Source organism: Anolis carolinensis, chromosome 2 (genome assembly GCF_035594765.1).
Source record: "Anolis carolinensis isolate JA03-04 chromosome 2, rAnoCar3.1.pri, whole genome shotgun sequence".
In the NCBI taxonomy this organism is placed as follows: domain Eukaryota; kingdom Metazoa; phylum Chordata; class Lepidosauria; order Squamata; family Dactyloidae; genus Anolis; species Anolis carolinensis.
Genome location: NC_085842.1, coordinates 217,250,247 through 217,263,979, shown reverse-complemented (window position 1 = coordinate 217,263,979; position 13,733 = coordinate 217,250,247). Strand labels below are relative to the sequence as shown.

The 13,733-nt window shown below is 42.5% G+C and overlaps 1 protein-coding gene across 2 annotated transcripts in view; it reads right to left on the bottom strand.

Annotated features, from left to right (window-relative positions):
- Nucleotides 1-2,190: 2,190 nt before the first annotated feature.
- The window catches only part of scnn1a (sodium channel epithelial 1 subunit alpha), a 37,700-nt gene continuing 26,157 nt past the window's right edge, over nucleotides 2,191-13,733 (bottom strand). For both annotated transcript variants that reach the window (XM_003226464.3, XM_008119273.2), the window contains exons 7-13: nucleotides 11,572-11,670; nucleotides 11,310-11,427; nucleotides 10,887-10,965; nucleotides 8,223-8,280; nucleotides 6,506-6,561; nucleotides 5,725-5,800; nucleotides 2,191-3,726 (exon numbers count right to left, since the gene is read on the bottom strand). In XM_003226464.3, the coding sequence (XP_003226512.2) occupies nucleotides 3,406-3,726; nucleotides 5,725-5,800; nucleotides 6,506-6,561; nucleotides 8,223-8,280; nucleotides 10,887-10,965; nucleotides 11,310-11,427; nucleotides 11,572-11,670 (807 nt within the window). In that variant the 3' untranslated portion in view covers nucleotides 2,191-3,405. The remainder of the gene's footprint in view (nucleotides 3,727-5,724; nucleotides 5,801-6,505; nucleotides 6,562-8,222; nucleotides 8,281-10,886; nucleotides 10,966-11,309; nucleotides 11,428-11,571; nucleotides 11,671-13,733) is intronic.

The window sequence follows — 13,733 nt, the reverse complement described above, 5'->3', positions numbered from 1 at the left end:
TAGTTGCATTGTTACCTCAAAAATGATGGATACTAAAAAAGTGACTGATACTCAGGTTTCATGGTGGACTTACTATATGAAGTTCCTGGCAAAAAGAGGAAGGGGTCCTGGTAATACGTTTACTCCAGCCATTTCATCATGCTTCACTACTAATAATGCCTTAAGGTTTGTTTTTTTGTGTGTGTGTGTCAGGAGCAACTTGAGTCGCTTCTGGAGTGAGAGAATTGGCCATCTGCAAGGGGATGCCTGGATGTTTTGATGTTTTTACTATCCTTGTGGGAGGCTTCTCTCATGTCCCCACATAGAGCTGGAGCTGACAGAGGGAGCTCATCCGCACTCTCCCTGGGTGGGATTCGAACTTGTTAGCTTTCAGGTCAGCAACCCAACCTTCAAGTCTTGAGGCTTTAGTCCACTACGCCAATGGGGGCATAGGTGGAAAGTTGTAAATATTACAGAATAATCTGAAAAACAGTTAATGATGAATAGAAGGTGGAAAGTCCATCCAAGCACTCACCATGTTTCTAGTGTGTGTGTATGTATGTATATTATGTTGTGTCAGAATCATAACAGATTTGGGGCTGCAGGCAAGCCCAGCCCCAAGAAAAGAGTCTTGAAATTAGGGACTGGTCCAGACAGTATCTTTATCCCAGGAGCTCCTGCTTCAAAATGACGGATGGCAAAATGCTGTCCCCTGAAAACGTGGGAGCAATTGCTACAAATGGCAAAAAATGAGAGATTTTCAGGTGTGGGAATAACCTGGTTCTGGCCAGAAAATGCATATCTTTGTATGTTCCTACACTCGGAAAACACAAGATTTTTTATATTTGGTTTGTTCCCGGGTTATACATGTCAGTTCCTGATTGGTTGTGTCCTAAAAACATGGTAACAGTTGACTAGAGGGTGAAAAATTTATCCTGGCAAGAAAAACATCATCCTCCACATGTTTAATGAAGTTTCTGACACAGAAACAAAGGTTTTGCCATGTAATCAACTTTCTACATGTTTTTATCATAACAATCAGGAACAGACATGTACAACCCAGGAACAGTACCCCATAGTGCCCAGGCACAAGTACACAGCCAAACTTGTTTGCACAGATGACTACGCAGCCTATATAACCCAGGGGACTTATACAATGATTCGCATATTCGCATCTTTTGGTTTTCCCCTGACATTAAGTCTAGTTGTGTTCAACTCTGAGGTTTGGTGCTCATCTCTATTTCTAAGCCGAAGAGCCGGCGTTGTCTGTAGACACCTCCAAGGTCATGTGGCTGGCATGACTGCATGGAGCACTGTTACCTTCCCGCCGGAGCGATACCTATTGATCTACTCACATTTGCATGTTTTCGAACAGCTAGGTTGGCAGAAGCTGGGGCTAACAGTGGGAGCTCACCCCACTCCCTGGATTCGAACTGCTGACCTTTTGGTCAGCAAGTTCAGCCGTTCAGCAATTCAATCCGCTGCACCACCGGAGGCTCATATTCGCATCTTAAGTTTATTTTTAAAAAATTGCCGAAATTTCCAGTGGACGTCCGGCGATGGCCATCTTGGTGGCTGCAAAATTCCAGGACAAAGCAAGTGTGGATGATGGAGGCAGAAATCCCGGGACCAACACATCTGTATGTGGTCCTCTTCTCAGGTCCCGGGATTTTTTGCCCCTAATTAAAACCTGCAATTTGGTGCTGTCTGGAAGCACCCTGGGTGAGGTCTTGTTCTTTGCCAGCATAAATATCCTGTGTGGAACTCTTTCACTCTGTATTACTATATATATATGTATATTTATGGGAAGTGGCGCTGGAAAGTAATGTACTTTGGAAATTTAGAAGGGCTTGCGCAAAAGACTTGATGCTAGTTTTGGAAGTTAAATATAGATACTGAAGTGGCTTGGTGGAACACTGCTCTTTACTGGATTCTTCCTGTCTTGCATAGGTAAGTGGTTTTTGCAGTCATATTTGAAATTGAAACAAATTGCTTATACTCTTATTACCTCTTTATGCCTTTTTAATGTTCTCATTTCATAGAATCATAGAATCCTAGAGTTGGAAGGGACTGCATGGGCCATCCAGTCCAACCCCCTGCTAAGAAGCAGGAAAATCACATTCAAAGCACCCCCAACAGATGGCCATCCAGCCTCTGTTTAAAAGCCTCAGAAGAAGGCTTTTATAAAAGGAAAGATGATTGGAAACTTACTTAGGTGCCCTTTAGAGACAACATAGTTTAATAACAAACAAACAAAACAAAACTTGAGGCCTTTCATCCATTCATCAGTAAATGAAAATAATGAAATTTAGGTAAACAACACAACATTTGTTTCTTTTGAGTTTCCTGGATGTGGCTCTGGGTAGAAGACAGTATGGAGTGTATCTTATATGGTCTGAAAGAAATTGAGTGGGACCAGTGAAAATATTTTTATGGAACTTGGGAATGGTTTGGATCAAACGCAGGTAAGTGTATCCTTGAGGATGGTTTTAGTTTTATACAGGATACTGTTGTCAACATGAATTTGAATAACATCAGAAGGATTGACGTAATTGGTGTTAGTAACCCATTCAGCCATGTAGTTTATAATGAGACCGTATCTTTCTGCTGAACCTGAATTTATGAGGATTAATAAAATCGGGAAGGAGAAACTTGTAAGCCAGCTTTCCTTAGGGCAGCGGTTCTCAACCTCTGGGTCCCCAGATGTTTTGGCCTTCAACTCCCAGAAATCCTAACAGCTGGTAAACTGGCTGGGATTTCTGGGAGTTGTAGGCCAAAACACTTTGGGACCCACAGGTTGAGAACCACTGACTTAGAGAAAAGGAGGGATATAAACCGAACAAATCCCCATAAAGCTGTGTTGAAAGAAAGAATCCTCTAAACTTTTTGCTGGCTCAGCTATGATATCGCCTCTCCTCGGGAGGTTCACTTCACTGTAAAGACACAAATATTTAATATCATTTTTTCACAAGCTCCATAAATATTTTTGAAGTATTCTTGCTATTGTAGCACTTTTACTACTACCTTCCTGTTTCCACAAGCTCCCTGGTGTCCCTGCAAGTGGCAGGGGGACGGTGGTTTGGTTCCAAATGTAAGATGATACTTCTGGGATCCACCTGGGCTTGTGGTTTGGATGTGCTAAGCACGAGGACACCCTGGGGTGCCCTTGCTTTCTCTTTCAGCGTGGTGCTGCGTGTTTCCTACAGCCGATTGCGTACAACACAGGTGAAGAATAGAGATTCCAATCCACAGGGTGTTGTCTGTGTTATAATGCCACACTTCCTGCAACCTTTACAAAAGATCTTGAACCATCCTTGTTCACTGGCGGTCAGCACATATAACGACCAACTTGAGTCTATGGCCACAGAATCATCTTCCAGCATTAATGTACTTCAATGGAGCTGCAAGCCATAGTTGGTCCAGAACTCACTCTGTCTGCTGAGAGGAAACTCTGCACAGGTCTAGTGACTCCAAACTCTTGTAGGACGGCAGTGTAATCACATCAGGATCCACAGAGGCACGTGGTAGGGTGTTAGGAGGAGGCAAGACATTGTGAAATGTATCAGTGGTGTTGCTGGTGGGAATCGGAAGGTCAGATGATCGATTCATGTTCAGCCAGTGGATCGCCAGAATGCAGGTGATAGCAATAAAATCCAAAATCAGTTCCACGAGCTCTACGACTGAGAGGACAGATGAACCAAACCAGAGACTCCACTGACTCCCCAGCTGTGAAAGCAGTGTGACCACCTACAAAGTGATGAGCAAAAGATGAATATTTTTAAAATAAAAAGTTCACAAAACCTCTTTCTCAGTAGATGAGTTATTGATAGGAATAGTGATCCTTCCCTCATTTGCTTTGGGATTTGCCTAGCATGTCAGTTGTGTGTCCACTGTTATAGACTAGTGTTTTAGTGTCCTATCTTTTTTCGTGTCAGGAGTAACTTGAGAAACTGCAAGTCATTTCTGATGTGAGAAAATTGGCTATCTGCAAGGATGTTGCCCAGGGGATGCCCAGATGTTTGATGTTTTATCATCCTTGTGGGAGGCTTCTCTCATGTCCCCACATGGAGCTGCGGCTGACATAGGGAGCTCATCTGTCCTCTCCCCAGGTTGAATTCGAACCGGCAACCTTCAGGCCAGCAACCTAACCTTCAAGTTAGCAATCTGTCGGCACAAGGGTTTAACCCATTGTCCCACCAGGGGCTCCGTGTCTGTTCTATGAAGGAGCAACACAACTTCCAGCCTATCTGTAACAGGACATCATTTTCCATTTGAAAGCTGCATAATATATATAGCACTTGTAATCAAAGTAACATCCTGAAACTCCTAGTTTGTGTTCAGATTTGATGGCAAGCTAAACACTTGTGTTTCAAAAACAAAATTGCTCTTTGACTATCATATGCTTTGATTTATTGAATAACAACATTATGTGGCGCAGCTGGTTAGTAGCCAGCTGCAATAAATCACCACTGACCGAAAGGTCATGAGTTCAAAGCCAGCCTGAGTCGGTTTGAGCTCCCAACCATTAAATAGCCTAGCTCGCTGTTGAGCTATGCAGCTCAAGAGACAGTTGCATCTGTCGAGTAGAAAATGTAGGTACCTCTTTATGCGGGGAGGCTAATTTAAGTAATTTATGACACCATAAAAACTTCCAGCAGCATGCGGAATAATGAGGAATTACTCCCTCAAGGACTCAGTGTCACAAGTAGACGGTGAAGTGGCAGCTCCCCCTGTGGCCAGAATTGAGCATACCCCCATGAAGCCAGAAGCTGGAAAATGTTAAATTGCCCCTGTGTCTGTCTATATGTTGTATGTCTAATGGCATTGAATGTTTGCCATATATATGTGCATTGTGATCAGCCCTGAATCCCCTTCGGGGTGCGAAAGGCAGAATATAAATACTGTAAATAAATAAATCAATATATTATAATTCAGGACAAATTGGTGGGGTAATTTGACTGTTCCTGAACACTGGCTATTGCATATGACAAATAGTAGTATGCAGCACCTTTGCATGCAAAATGCTAGCATGGAATATCCAATATTTGCTAAAGATATATGAACTGTGTTTCAAGCTTTGTAGATGTAGGGAATGCTGTGGATGTAGCATATCTTGATTTCAGTAAGGTCTTTGTCAAGGTCAAAAGCCTTACTGAAAGCTGCTGGAGAATTGCTCACTTTCACCCAAACCAAGCATGATTTCTTTAAAAGAACGTCATGCATGTGTTGTCGAAGGCTTTCATGGCTGGGATCACAAGGTTGTTGTGTGTTTCCGGGCTATATGGCCATGTTCCAGAAGTATTCTCTCCTGATATTTCACCCACATCTATGGCAGGCATCCTCAGAGGTTGTGAGGCAGAATAACACACCGCTGAGAACGCTTGCCATAGATGTGGGCGAAACGTCAGGAGAGAATACTTCTGAAACATGGTCATACAGCCCGGAAAACACACAACAACCACAACGTCATGCATGCTTTTCTTTAAGCCTAAAATGCAATGTCTGAAGACAGTCTGCTTTAAAAAGAAGGCATGTATCTATACTACATTTTAAAAGATAAATGTACTTTGTGGTAGTGTCATGGAAATGGCCCTACGTCATTTTCAGGAGAGTGGGACATAGTTCCCCAAGCTGCAGAAATGAGTAGCTTCTCTTTCAAGGGTAGAGGCTCTTGGAGTTTACATATGATACAAAAAGCATTTCACAAATTTAGCAATTGGTGATTTACGTGAATGAAATACTTACTGTAAAAGCGGGAGACTCCCCGTTGCTTTTATGATTCCACTGCTCAAAAAAGATATTCACTTTGGCAACTCCGTTTCTGGAAATCAAAGAGGGATTGAGTAAATTTAGGTCTACAATAGCTTTCCAAAACATTTTTAGCAATTATTTGACTCTGATATACTAGTATTCCAATTTTATCGTAAAACGCTCTTCCATAATGTATTGTCATATAGTAAACCTTTAAAAGCAACGTGACTGTCAATTCAGATTTCATACTGGGCTTGTTCCTGAAACTACAATTATGAGCAACAATGTCTCCTTACTGATAAAAGCAATGTGTAATATTCTGCAAGAAATAGATTATTGCATTGCTTTTTGCACCAGACATTTTGCACCATACCTCCATAAATGAAACATCTGATTCAAACGATTGAATTTAGAATAATAGAATAATAGAGTTGGAAGAGACCATATGGACTATCTAGTCTAACCTCCTGCCATGCAAGAAAAGCACAATCAAAGCACCTCAACTGATGGCTATCAGTATCCAGTCTTTGGGTTGCTGTGAGTCTTTCGGGTTGTATCCAGTCTTTGTTTAAAAGCCAGAACGTAAGCTTTGCCCCAAACATTTCCTGTAATATACTTATATTCCCCCTCTGGCGCATATAACGTATCTCAAGGGTAGATGCATACTGAATCTCTGTTTCTATCCAGTCTTGACATCTATGTTCCTTTGTCCCTAAGGCTTGAGTTTAATCTTGAATGTGAAATGCTTATTTTGGACGGCAGGTGGCACCCTTACCTTTTGGATGTGATGTTGTATTGATTCTGCCGGGAGAGAATGTGGAACACCCAGGCCTGAAAGTGACAAAACACAGTTTACCACTTCATCACATTTACTAAATTCCACCGAGTCCTACACTATTAAAATCTGGTAACCCACTGTGTTTGTCACATTAGATTGGGTTCAAGTGTAGGGTAAAGCATTCTTTCCATATTTTAAGCATGGGGCCCAGCATTCTTTTTAAACGTTTCAGGCGGTGGTAGGGAATGATCCGGGTGAATGACCAATTCAGTAATGTGATGGCATTTGTTGCTCTCAGGATTAAAATGAGACGTTTCCCCAATTTGTGGGAGGGGCCAAGATACTCTTGTGAGGGAAAGATTATTATGCCACGTCTACATGCTGTGCAGTACTGGGCGTCATAGTTTCCCAAGGTCCATACCCTTCTCTGGGTGCGTTTACACTATGGAATGAATGCTCTTGGACACCACTTTAAATACCATTGCTTCATTCTATGCGTTCCTGGGAGTTATAGTTTCCCAAGGTCCATACTCTTTTCTGGGTGCATCTGTACTGGAGAATAAATGCAGTAGGGACTCATTTAAAATGCTATTATTATTATTATTATTATTATTATTATTATTATTATTATTATTATTATTATTATGCCATGTCTCCATGTTGGGAGTCATAGTTTCCCAAAGTCCATACCCTTCTCTTGGTGCATTTACAATATGGAATGAATGCCCTTTCACCCCACTTTAAATGCCATGGCTACATGCGATGGAGTATTTCTGGGAGTTATCGTTTCCCAAGGTCCATACTCTTCTCTGAGTGCATCTACACTGTGGAATGAATGTAGCAAGACCTTACTTTAAATGCCATGTCTCCATGAGATGGTCTTGGGAATTGCAGTTTCCCAAGGTCCATGAACCTTCTCTGGGTTCATCTACACTGTGATATTGAAAGCAGCTGGACCTTACTTTAAATACCATTTATCTATACTATACAGTCTTGGGAGTTATAGTTTCCCAAGGTCTACGCCCTTCTCTGTGGGGCAACTGAATGAGAGGAAGAGTGCGTCATTGCTTTCCCTCTCTCTCTCCTGTCTTCCTTGCTTCCTTCCCCGGTGGGGCAGCGGAAAGAGAGGTCAGACTGAAAGCTCAGGGATTTGAAGATTCGTAACAGCTGACATTTCAAAGAGAGGAGTCTTTTTTTCAACAAAGAACATGAGCAGAGGGATGGTAGACGGGGCCAAATCTCTACAGTGTGATGGCAAATCAACTGAAAGAATACTGAGTCACATAGATAGATTTAACAGTGTGATTAAGGTAGGGAAATCATTCGTTTCATTTCAAAATTGAGCTCTATGATAAATATACTCTTTCAAACATTTCCTTAAAGTGGTATAGCATGAGCAGTTCAGGAGATAAATACTTGGTATACGGAAATGTGTGCTACTGTTCCCCATCCCATCTTCTTAAAATGGAAGAGAAGAGCGTATGAGTAAAGATATGGGGGATGAAGGGCTTCCCACTTCTGTGCTCCAAATTGCCAGCCTCAAATGGATTTTTCTCCCAGAGCATTTAAGAAGTGTGTTATGTTCCTGTCCTTCGTGGCATCCTTCTCCCCAGGGGTTTTTCATTTTAAGATCTAGCACTGTGATTCTGCTGTATTTGTGTGAAACAGTGGGTCCCAGGTGAATGTGCATACAGCCAGAAAACCAATGCCGTACCTCGGATGCAGTAGAAGGCCAGCGTGAATAGCCAGCTGACAGCTGGTACTCTGTCACCCTGAAGAATAGCATGAGAGATTAAGAAGAATATTAGCACCACAAAACACCTTTACATCTGGCATTTATCAGAAATCTTGTTATGTGGTGGCTCGGTTCTTCCCTTGACAGTTGAAGCCTAGACTAAAATGACCCCAGGCCAGAACCAGCCCTAGGAATTTTTCAAGTGTAGGCAAACAGAATTCCCCCCCACCAATCACTGAAAAATAAAAGCGTTGGATAAGCGAAAATGTTGGGTAATAAGGAGGGATTAAGGAAAAGCATATTAAACATAAAATTACATTAAGATTTTACAAATTAAGCACCAAAACATCATGTTTTACAAGAAATCAACAGAAAAGCAGTCTCAACTGCGCCCCCGTATGTTTTGTGCCCCAAGCGATCACTTAATTCGCCTCATTGTTGGACCGGCTCTGCCCCAGGCTGTAAGATTTTTCTGTTATGTACCTTCAAGCTGAATGTGTTATAGCAACCCTTTCCTAAGGTTTTCTCGGTAAGATTGATCCAGAAGAGAATTGCCATTTCCCCCCCCCCCCCCTCTTCAGTGTGTGATTTGCCCAAAGTCATTGAGTTGCTTTCTGTAACTCAGTGGGGATGCTACATTGCTCGCCCAGAGCCCTCGTTCACCACTCAAGCCACTACAACACACTGCTGTTCCAGATGTATGATGTGGTTTCATTTATTTCGTGTCAAAAGCATTGCCTCAATAAATAAGCTTAAAACTGATAAAATAAAGGGATCATAAGCAGCTAAATAGTTTTAGACCAAGAACGGACAACAGCGACTGCATTGTCTGTAGCTTTAAACACCTCTTTCTCCATACATGAGGCAGGACATTGTGGGCAAGCATACAGATGTTAAGTTGTTTGTTCTGTTCTGCAGTCGCACAAAGTGCAGGATTCTTCTAGGTAGTGCCATTTTGCCTGATTGTCTTTTGATCTGCCCACTCCACTTGTGAGTTTGTTCAGTGTCTTCCAAGTTGCCCATTCTTGGTTTGCCCCTAGAAGAAGACCCTTGTGTGGGGCCGTCCTGCCCAGAGGGACACTCTTGCTGTTGCTGGAGGAACATTTAGAGGAGTGGTGGTTCTCATGAAGCTTTTCCTTGATTTAAGTCTACTGGGAAGTGGCTGATAGCCATAAATTGGTTGGCTTTCACAGTGTTCAACCTTATTTCTCTCACAGTTAGCAGCAACTTCCTGTCGCACACTGTGATGATTCTACATGTCTCATTCAGTGCTATATTCACTTGCTTCACATGGACAGATTTATGCCAGACGGGGCAGGCATACTCACCAGATGAGTAAGACAAGGCCAGGGCTGATGTTCTTATTAATTTTGGGTCTGCACCCCATGTGCTCTTAGTAAGTTTCCACAGGATGTTATTGCATGTAGCTACTTTGTGCTTGGTGTTCACACAGTGTTTCCTAAATGTTAGTGTTTGACCTAAGGTGACGCTAAGATATTTAGGGTGGGAACAGTGTTCATGCTCTTGGCCTTTCCATGTAACCTTCAGTTTCCTGTTGGCTTCATGATTACATAGATGGAAAGCACAGACTTGCGTCTTGGCAGGGTAAGACTTCAAGTGGTTATCTTTGTAATGTATCAGGGCATTATTTAGTTGGTTTTCGACTGTTTCAAAGTTTTTTGCTTGTGTTGTTAGGTCAAGGTCATCAGCGAATATAAAGCTCGGTGTAAGTGGTGGTTGTGGCTGATCGTTAGTAAAAATGTTGAACAAGGTTGGTGCAAGAATGCTGCCTTGAGGTAGAGCATTCTTTTGCCTCCTCCACCCACTTTTCCTGCCCTGAAACTCCACATAAAAGCTACGATTTTTTAGGAGGGTCTGGATGGTTTTGTAAAATCATAGTCCCAGGTGATATGGTAGACTTTATGTAGCAATTTCCTATGTTGCATCATGTCATAAGCTGACGTAAGGTCTTTATTTTGTGACGTGGTAAAGTCAAAATAAAAATCCAGGACAACTGTGGCTCTATCATTTTCTAATACAGTACACAAATGCTGCAGTTTACAATACAGTGGAGTCTCACTTATCCAAGCCTCGCTTATCCAAGCTTCTGGATTATCCAAGCCATTTTTGTAGTCAATGTTTTCAATATATCATGATATTTTGGTGCTAAATTCATAAATACAGTAATTACCTTTTCTGTCAAATTTGTTGTATAACATGATGTTTTGGTGCTTAATTTGTAAAATCATAACCTAATTTGATGTTTAATAGGCTTTTCCTTAATCCCTCCTTATTATCCAAGATATTCGCTTATCCAAGCTTCTGCCGGCCCGTTTAGCTTGGATAAGTGAGACTCTAAAGTATATGGTTGTTACATTGTAATTAGAATCATGAAATGAGGAAATAGCTTACTAGAAGCCCACTAGAGGTCACAGAAGGGGCCCTCTCCCTTGTACATTACAGGAAATGTAGTAAAGCCTTTGGCTTAAGAACTCACAACTGCAATGAAATTTGGGAGGCTAGCACAGAATCATGTGTTGGGTACAAATCCTGTTTTTCTTCATTTCACGGAAGACCAAGCAAGCTCTCTGGAATTTGACCAGGTCTAGGAATGCAACTCTACAAGTTTTGAAGCCAACTTACTTGCAAGGTTTCCGACATTTTGTGAAACAGCCTAGGAGATCTGCCTTAAATTCAGCCAGGAGTTTGTAATAACAGTAACCTAAGGAGGAAACACATTTATATTAATGATTGCTATGCAAATGCATGCATGGGATTATGCTTTAGACCAGAGTTTCTCAAACTGTGCTTCTCCAGATGTTTTGGACTTCAGCTCCCACAATTCCTAACAGTTGGTAAGCTGGTTAGGATTTCTGGGAGCTGAAGTCCAAAATGCCTGGAGGGGCACAGTTTGAGAAACACTGCCCTAGACAACAGAGAATAGTGCAGAAAGCAGTAGGTCTCGATTCAACTGCATCTGGATTCATGTATAATTTCCCCTCCTGATCTAGGGAATAGGGTATGTTGAAGTATGAAATGGGCTTGTGGTCTTTAGTCTGTACTTACCCCAGGCTTTGTGTTTAGCATAGTCACAATAAACTGCTCCAGAAGGCAAAGGGTAGAAATAGTGGCCACAGCCACACCGTTCCACTATGCTATTCTGAAAACAGGAACGAATGCAGACCTAGGGATGGGGAGGGGAAAAGAACATTTTGGTTGCCAACCAACATTGACAATCCCCTGGCAAACTCATCTTGACAGATCTGCAGTCAGAATAAGCCATACTTGGGACAAGGTTAAGATTATGGATAAGGTTCATTAATAATACCTGCTCAGTATAACGGGATGTGTAGAGATTCTTCACTGGTACATCACTCCCATCTTCAGTGCAGTCACTGTAAGTGCCTCCAAGGCGATTTGTTGTTTCCTGTTGGTCAAATTGTAATATGCTGCATCAATACATTTTTCTTCCTTTGTTTCCATCTGCCCCTACTGCAAGTCTTAAGAACAGACAAGCATTTCGAGCTCTGAGGATCATCTGGAAAGGAATCCCACTGTACAGCAGCACACCAGAATACCACGGTTTCTCTGGACCGTGATCTGACTTATAAGCAGCACTGCTTGGATATCAAGCAAAAAGTGGGTGCTAGAAATAATATCATATGAAATCTGACTAGCACAACTTGGAGATCACAACCAGATACCGTGAAGACATCTGCCCTTGTGCTTTGATACTCTGCTGCTGAATATGCATGCCCAGTGTGGAATACATCTCACCACATTAAAACAGTGGATGTGGTCCTTAATGAGACATGCTGCATTATCACAGGATGTCTACGCCCTAAACTGCTGGAGAAATTATACTGTCTAGTCAGTATTGCATCAGCTGACATCTATCGGGAAGTAGCAGCCTGTAATGAAAGGACCAAGGCAGTGACATCTCTGGCCCATCCCCTGTTCGGATATTACCCAGCACACCAACGCCTTAAATCAAGAAACAGCTTCCTAAGATCCACAGAGATACTCGAAGAAACACCTCAGCAAGCCAGAGTCCAAAAGTGGCAGGGTAAAACCTGGAACTGCAATCCATGGCTGATAACAGATGAGAAACTCCCCTCTGGGCACACAGAAAACAGGGTGATTTGGAAGGCGCTGAACAGACTGCGCTCTGGCACCACAAAATGCAGACCTAATCTTAGGAAATGGGGCTACAAAGTGGAGTCCATGACATGCGAGTGTGGAGGAGAGCAAAGCACAGACCACTTACTATAATGCAACCTGAGCCCTGCTATATGCACAATGGAGGATCTTCTCACAGTGACACCAGTGGCACTCCAAGTGGCCAGCTTGTGGTCAAAGGAAATCTAGTATAATGCCAAGTTTTTAACTTTGTGTGTTTTTAAATACATTATAACTCTATCCTCAACTCACTTCTGACAAGATAAATAAATAAATAAATCTGCCCCTAGTGTCAAGTTGTCTTCACTTTTCTTCCTCCTATGCTAAATTTACCATTTGAGTAATGAACTTTGCTGATCTTGGGGCTCTACACCAAGGAACAGGATATGCCACAAGATGGTATTGCTTAGCCTTTGTTGGACACAAAGAAACACCGGTCTCAGGCATTGATGGTTAGCATGATGCCTTTGGATTGCTTAGACCGGATATTTAGAATAAGCCTTAAAGCTTTTCTGTTTCATGATTTTACAGCAGGCCTGCACAACCAGTGGCTCTCCAGATATTTGGGACTCCAACTCCAGAAAGCCCTTGCCAGCTTGTCCAATGGCCAGGAATTCTAGGAACTGAAGTCCAAAACACCTGGAGGGCCATTGATTGTGCAGGTCTGCTTTATAGGATCTGGCTTCAGTGGGTGCTTGCCCCGCTACAATTTATGGGTTAAATCCTGGTTCAGCTATCTGTTCATAAGTAAAGGTAAAGGTTTTCCCCTGACATTAAGCCTAGTTGTGTCCGACTCTGGAGGTTGGTGCTCATCTCCATGTCTAAGCTGAAGAGCTGGCATTGTCCATAGACACCTCCAAGGTCACGTAGCCAGCATGACTGCATGCAGCGCTGTTACCTTCCCGCTGGAGTGGTACCTATTGATCTACTCACATTTGCATATTTTTGAACTGCTAGGTTGGCAGAAGCTGGTGCTAATAGCAGGAGCTAACCCCGCTCCCCGCATTCAAACCGTGACCTTCAGACAGCAAGTTTAGCAGCTCAGCAGTTTAACCCACTGCGCCACTGGGGGCACATATCTTTGCATGTCAGAGAAATAGACTATTGGAATGCTTTAATGTGAAGATGAGGGGGTCCTTGGCATTTAGTAAATAGCTTGCTATGTGCTATGCACAGCAGTGGTGCACTGGATGCAGAAACAAGGGATTGGAGGAGTTAGGTCAGTGCTTTGAGCAATGTCCCTATGCACAGTTGGGATGAAAGATTATTACAGTAGAGTCTCGCTTATCCAACATAAACGGGCAGGCAGAA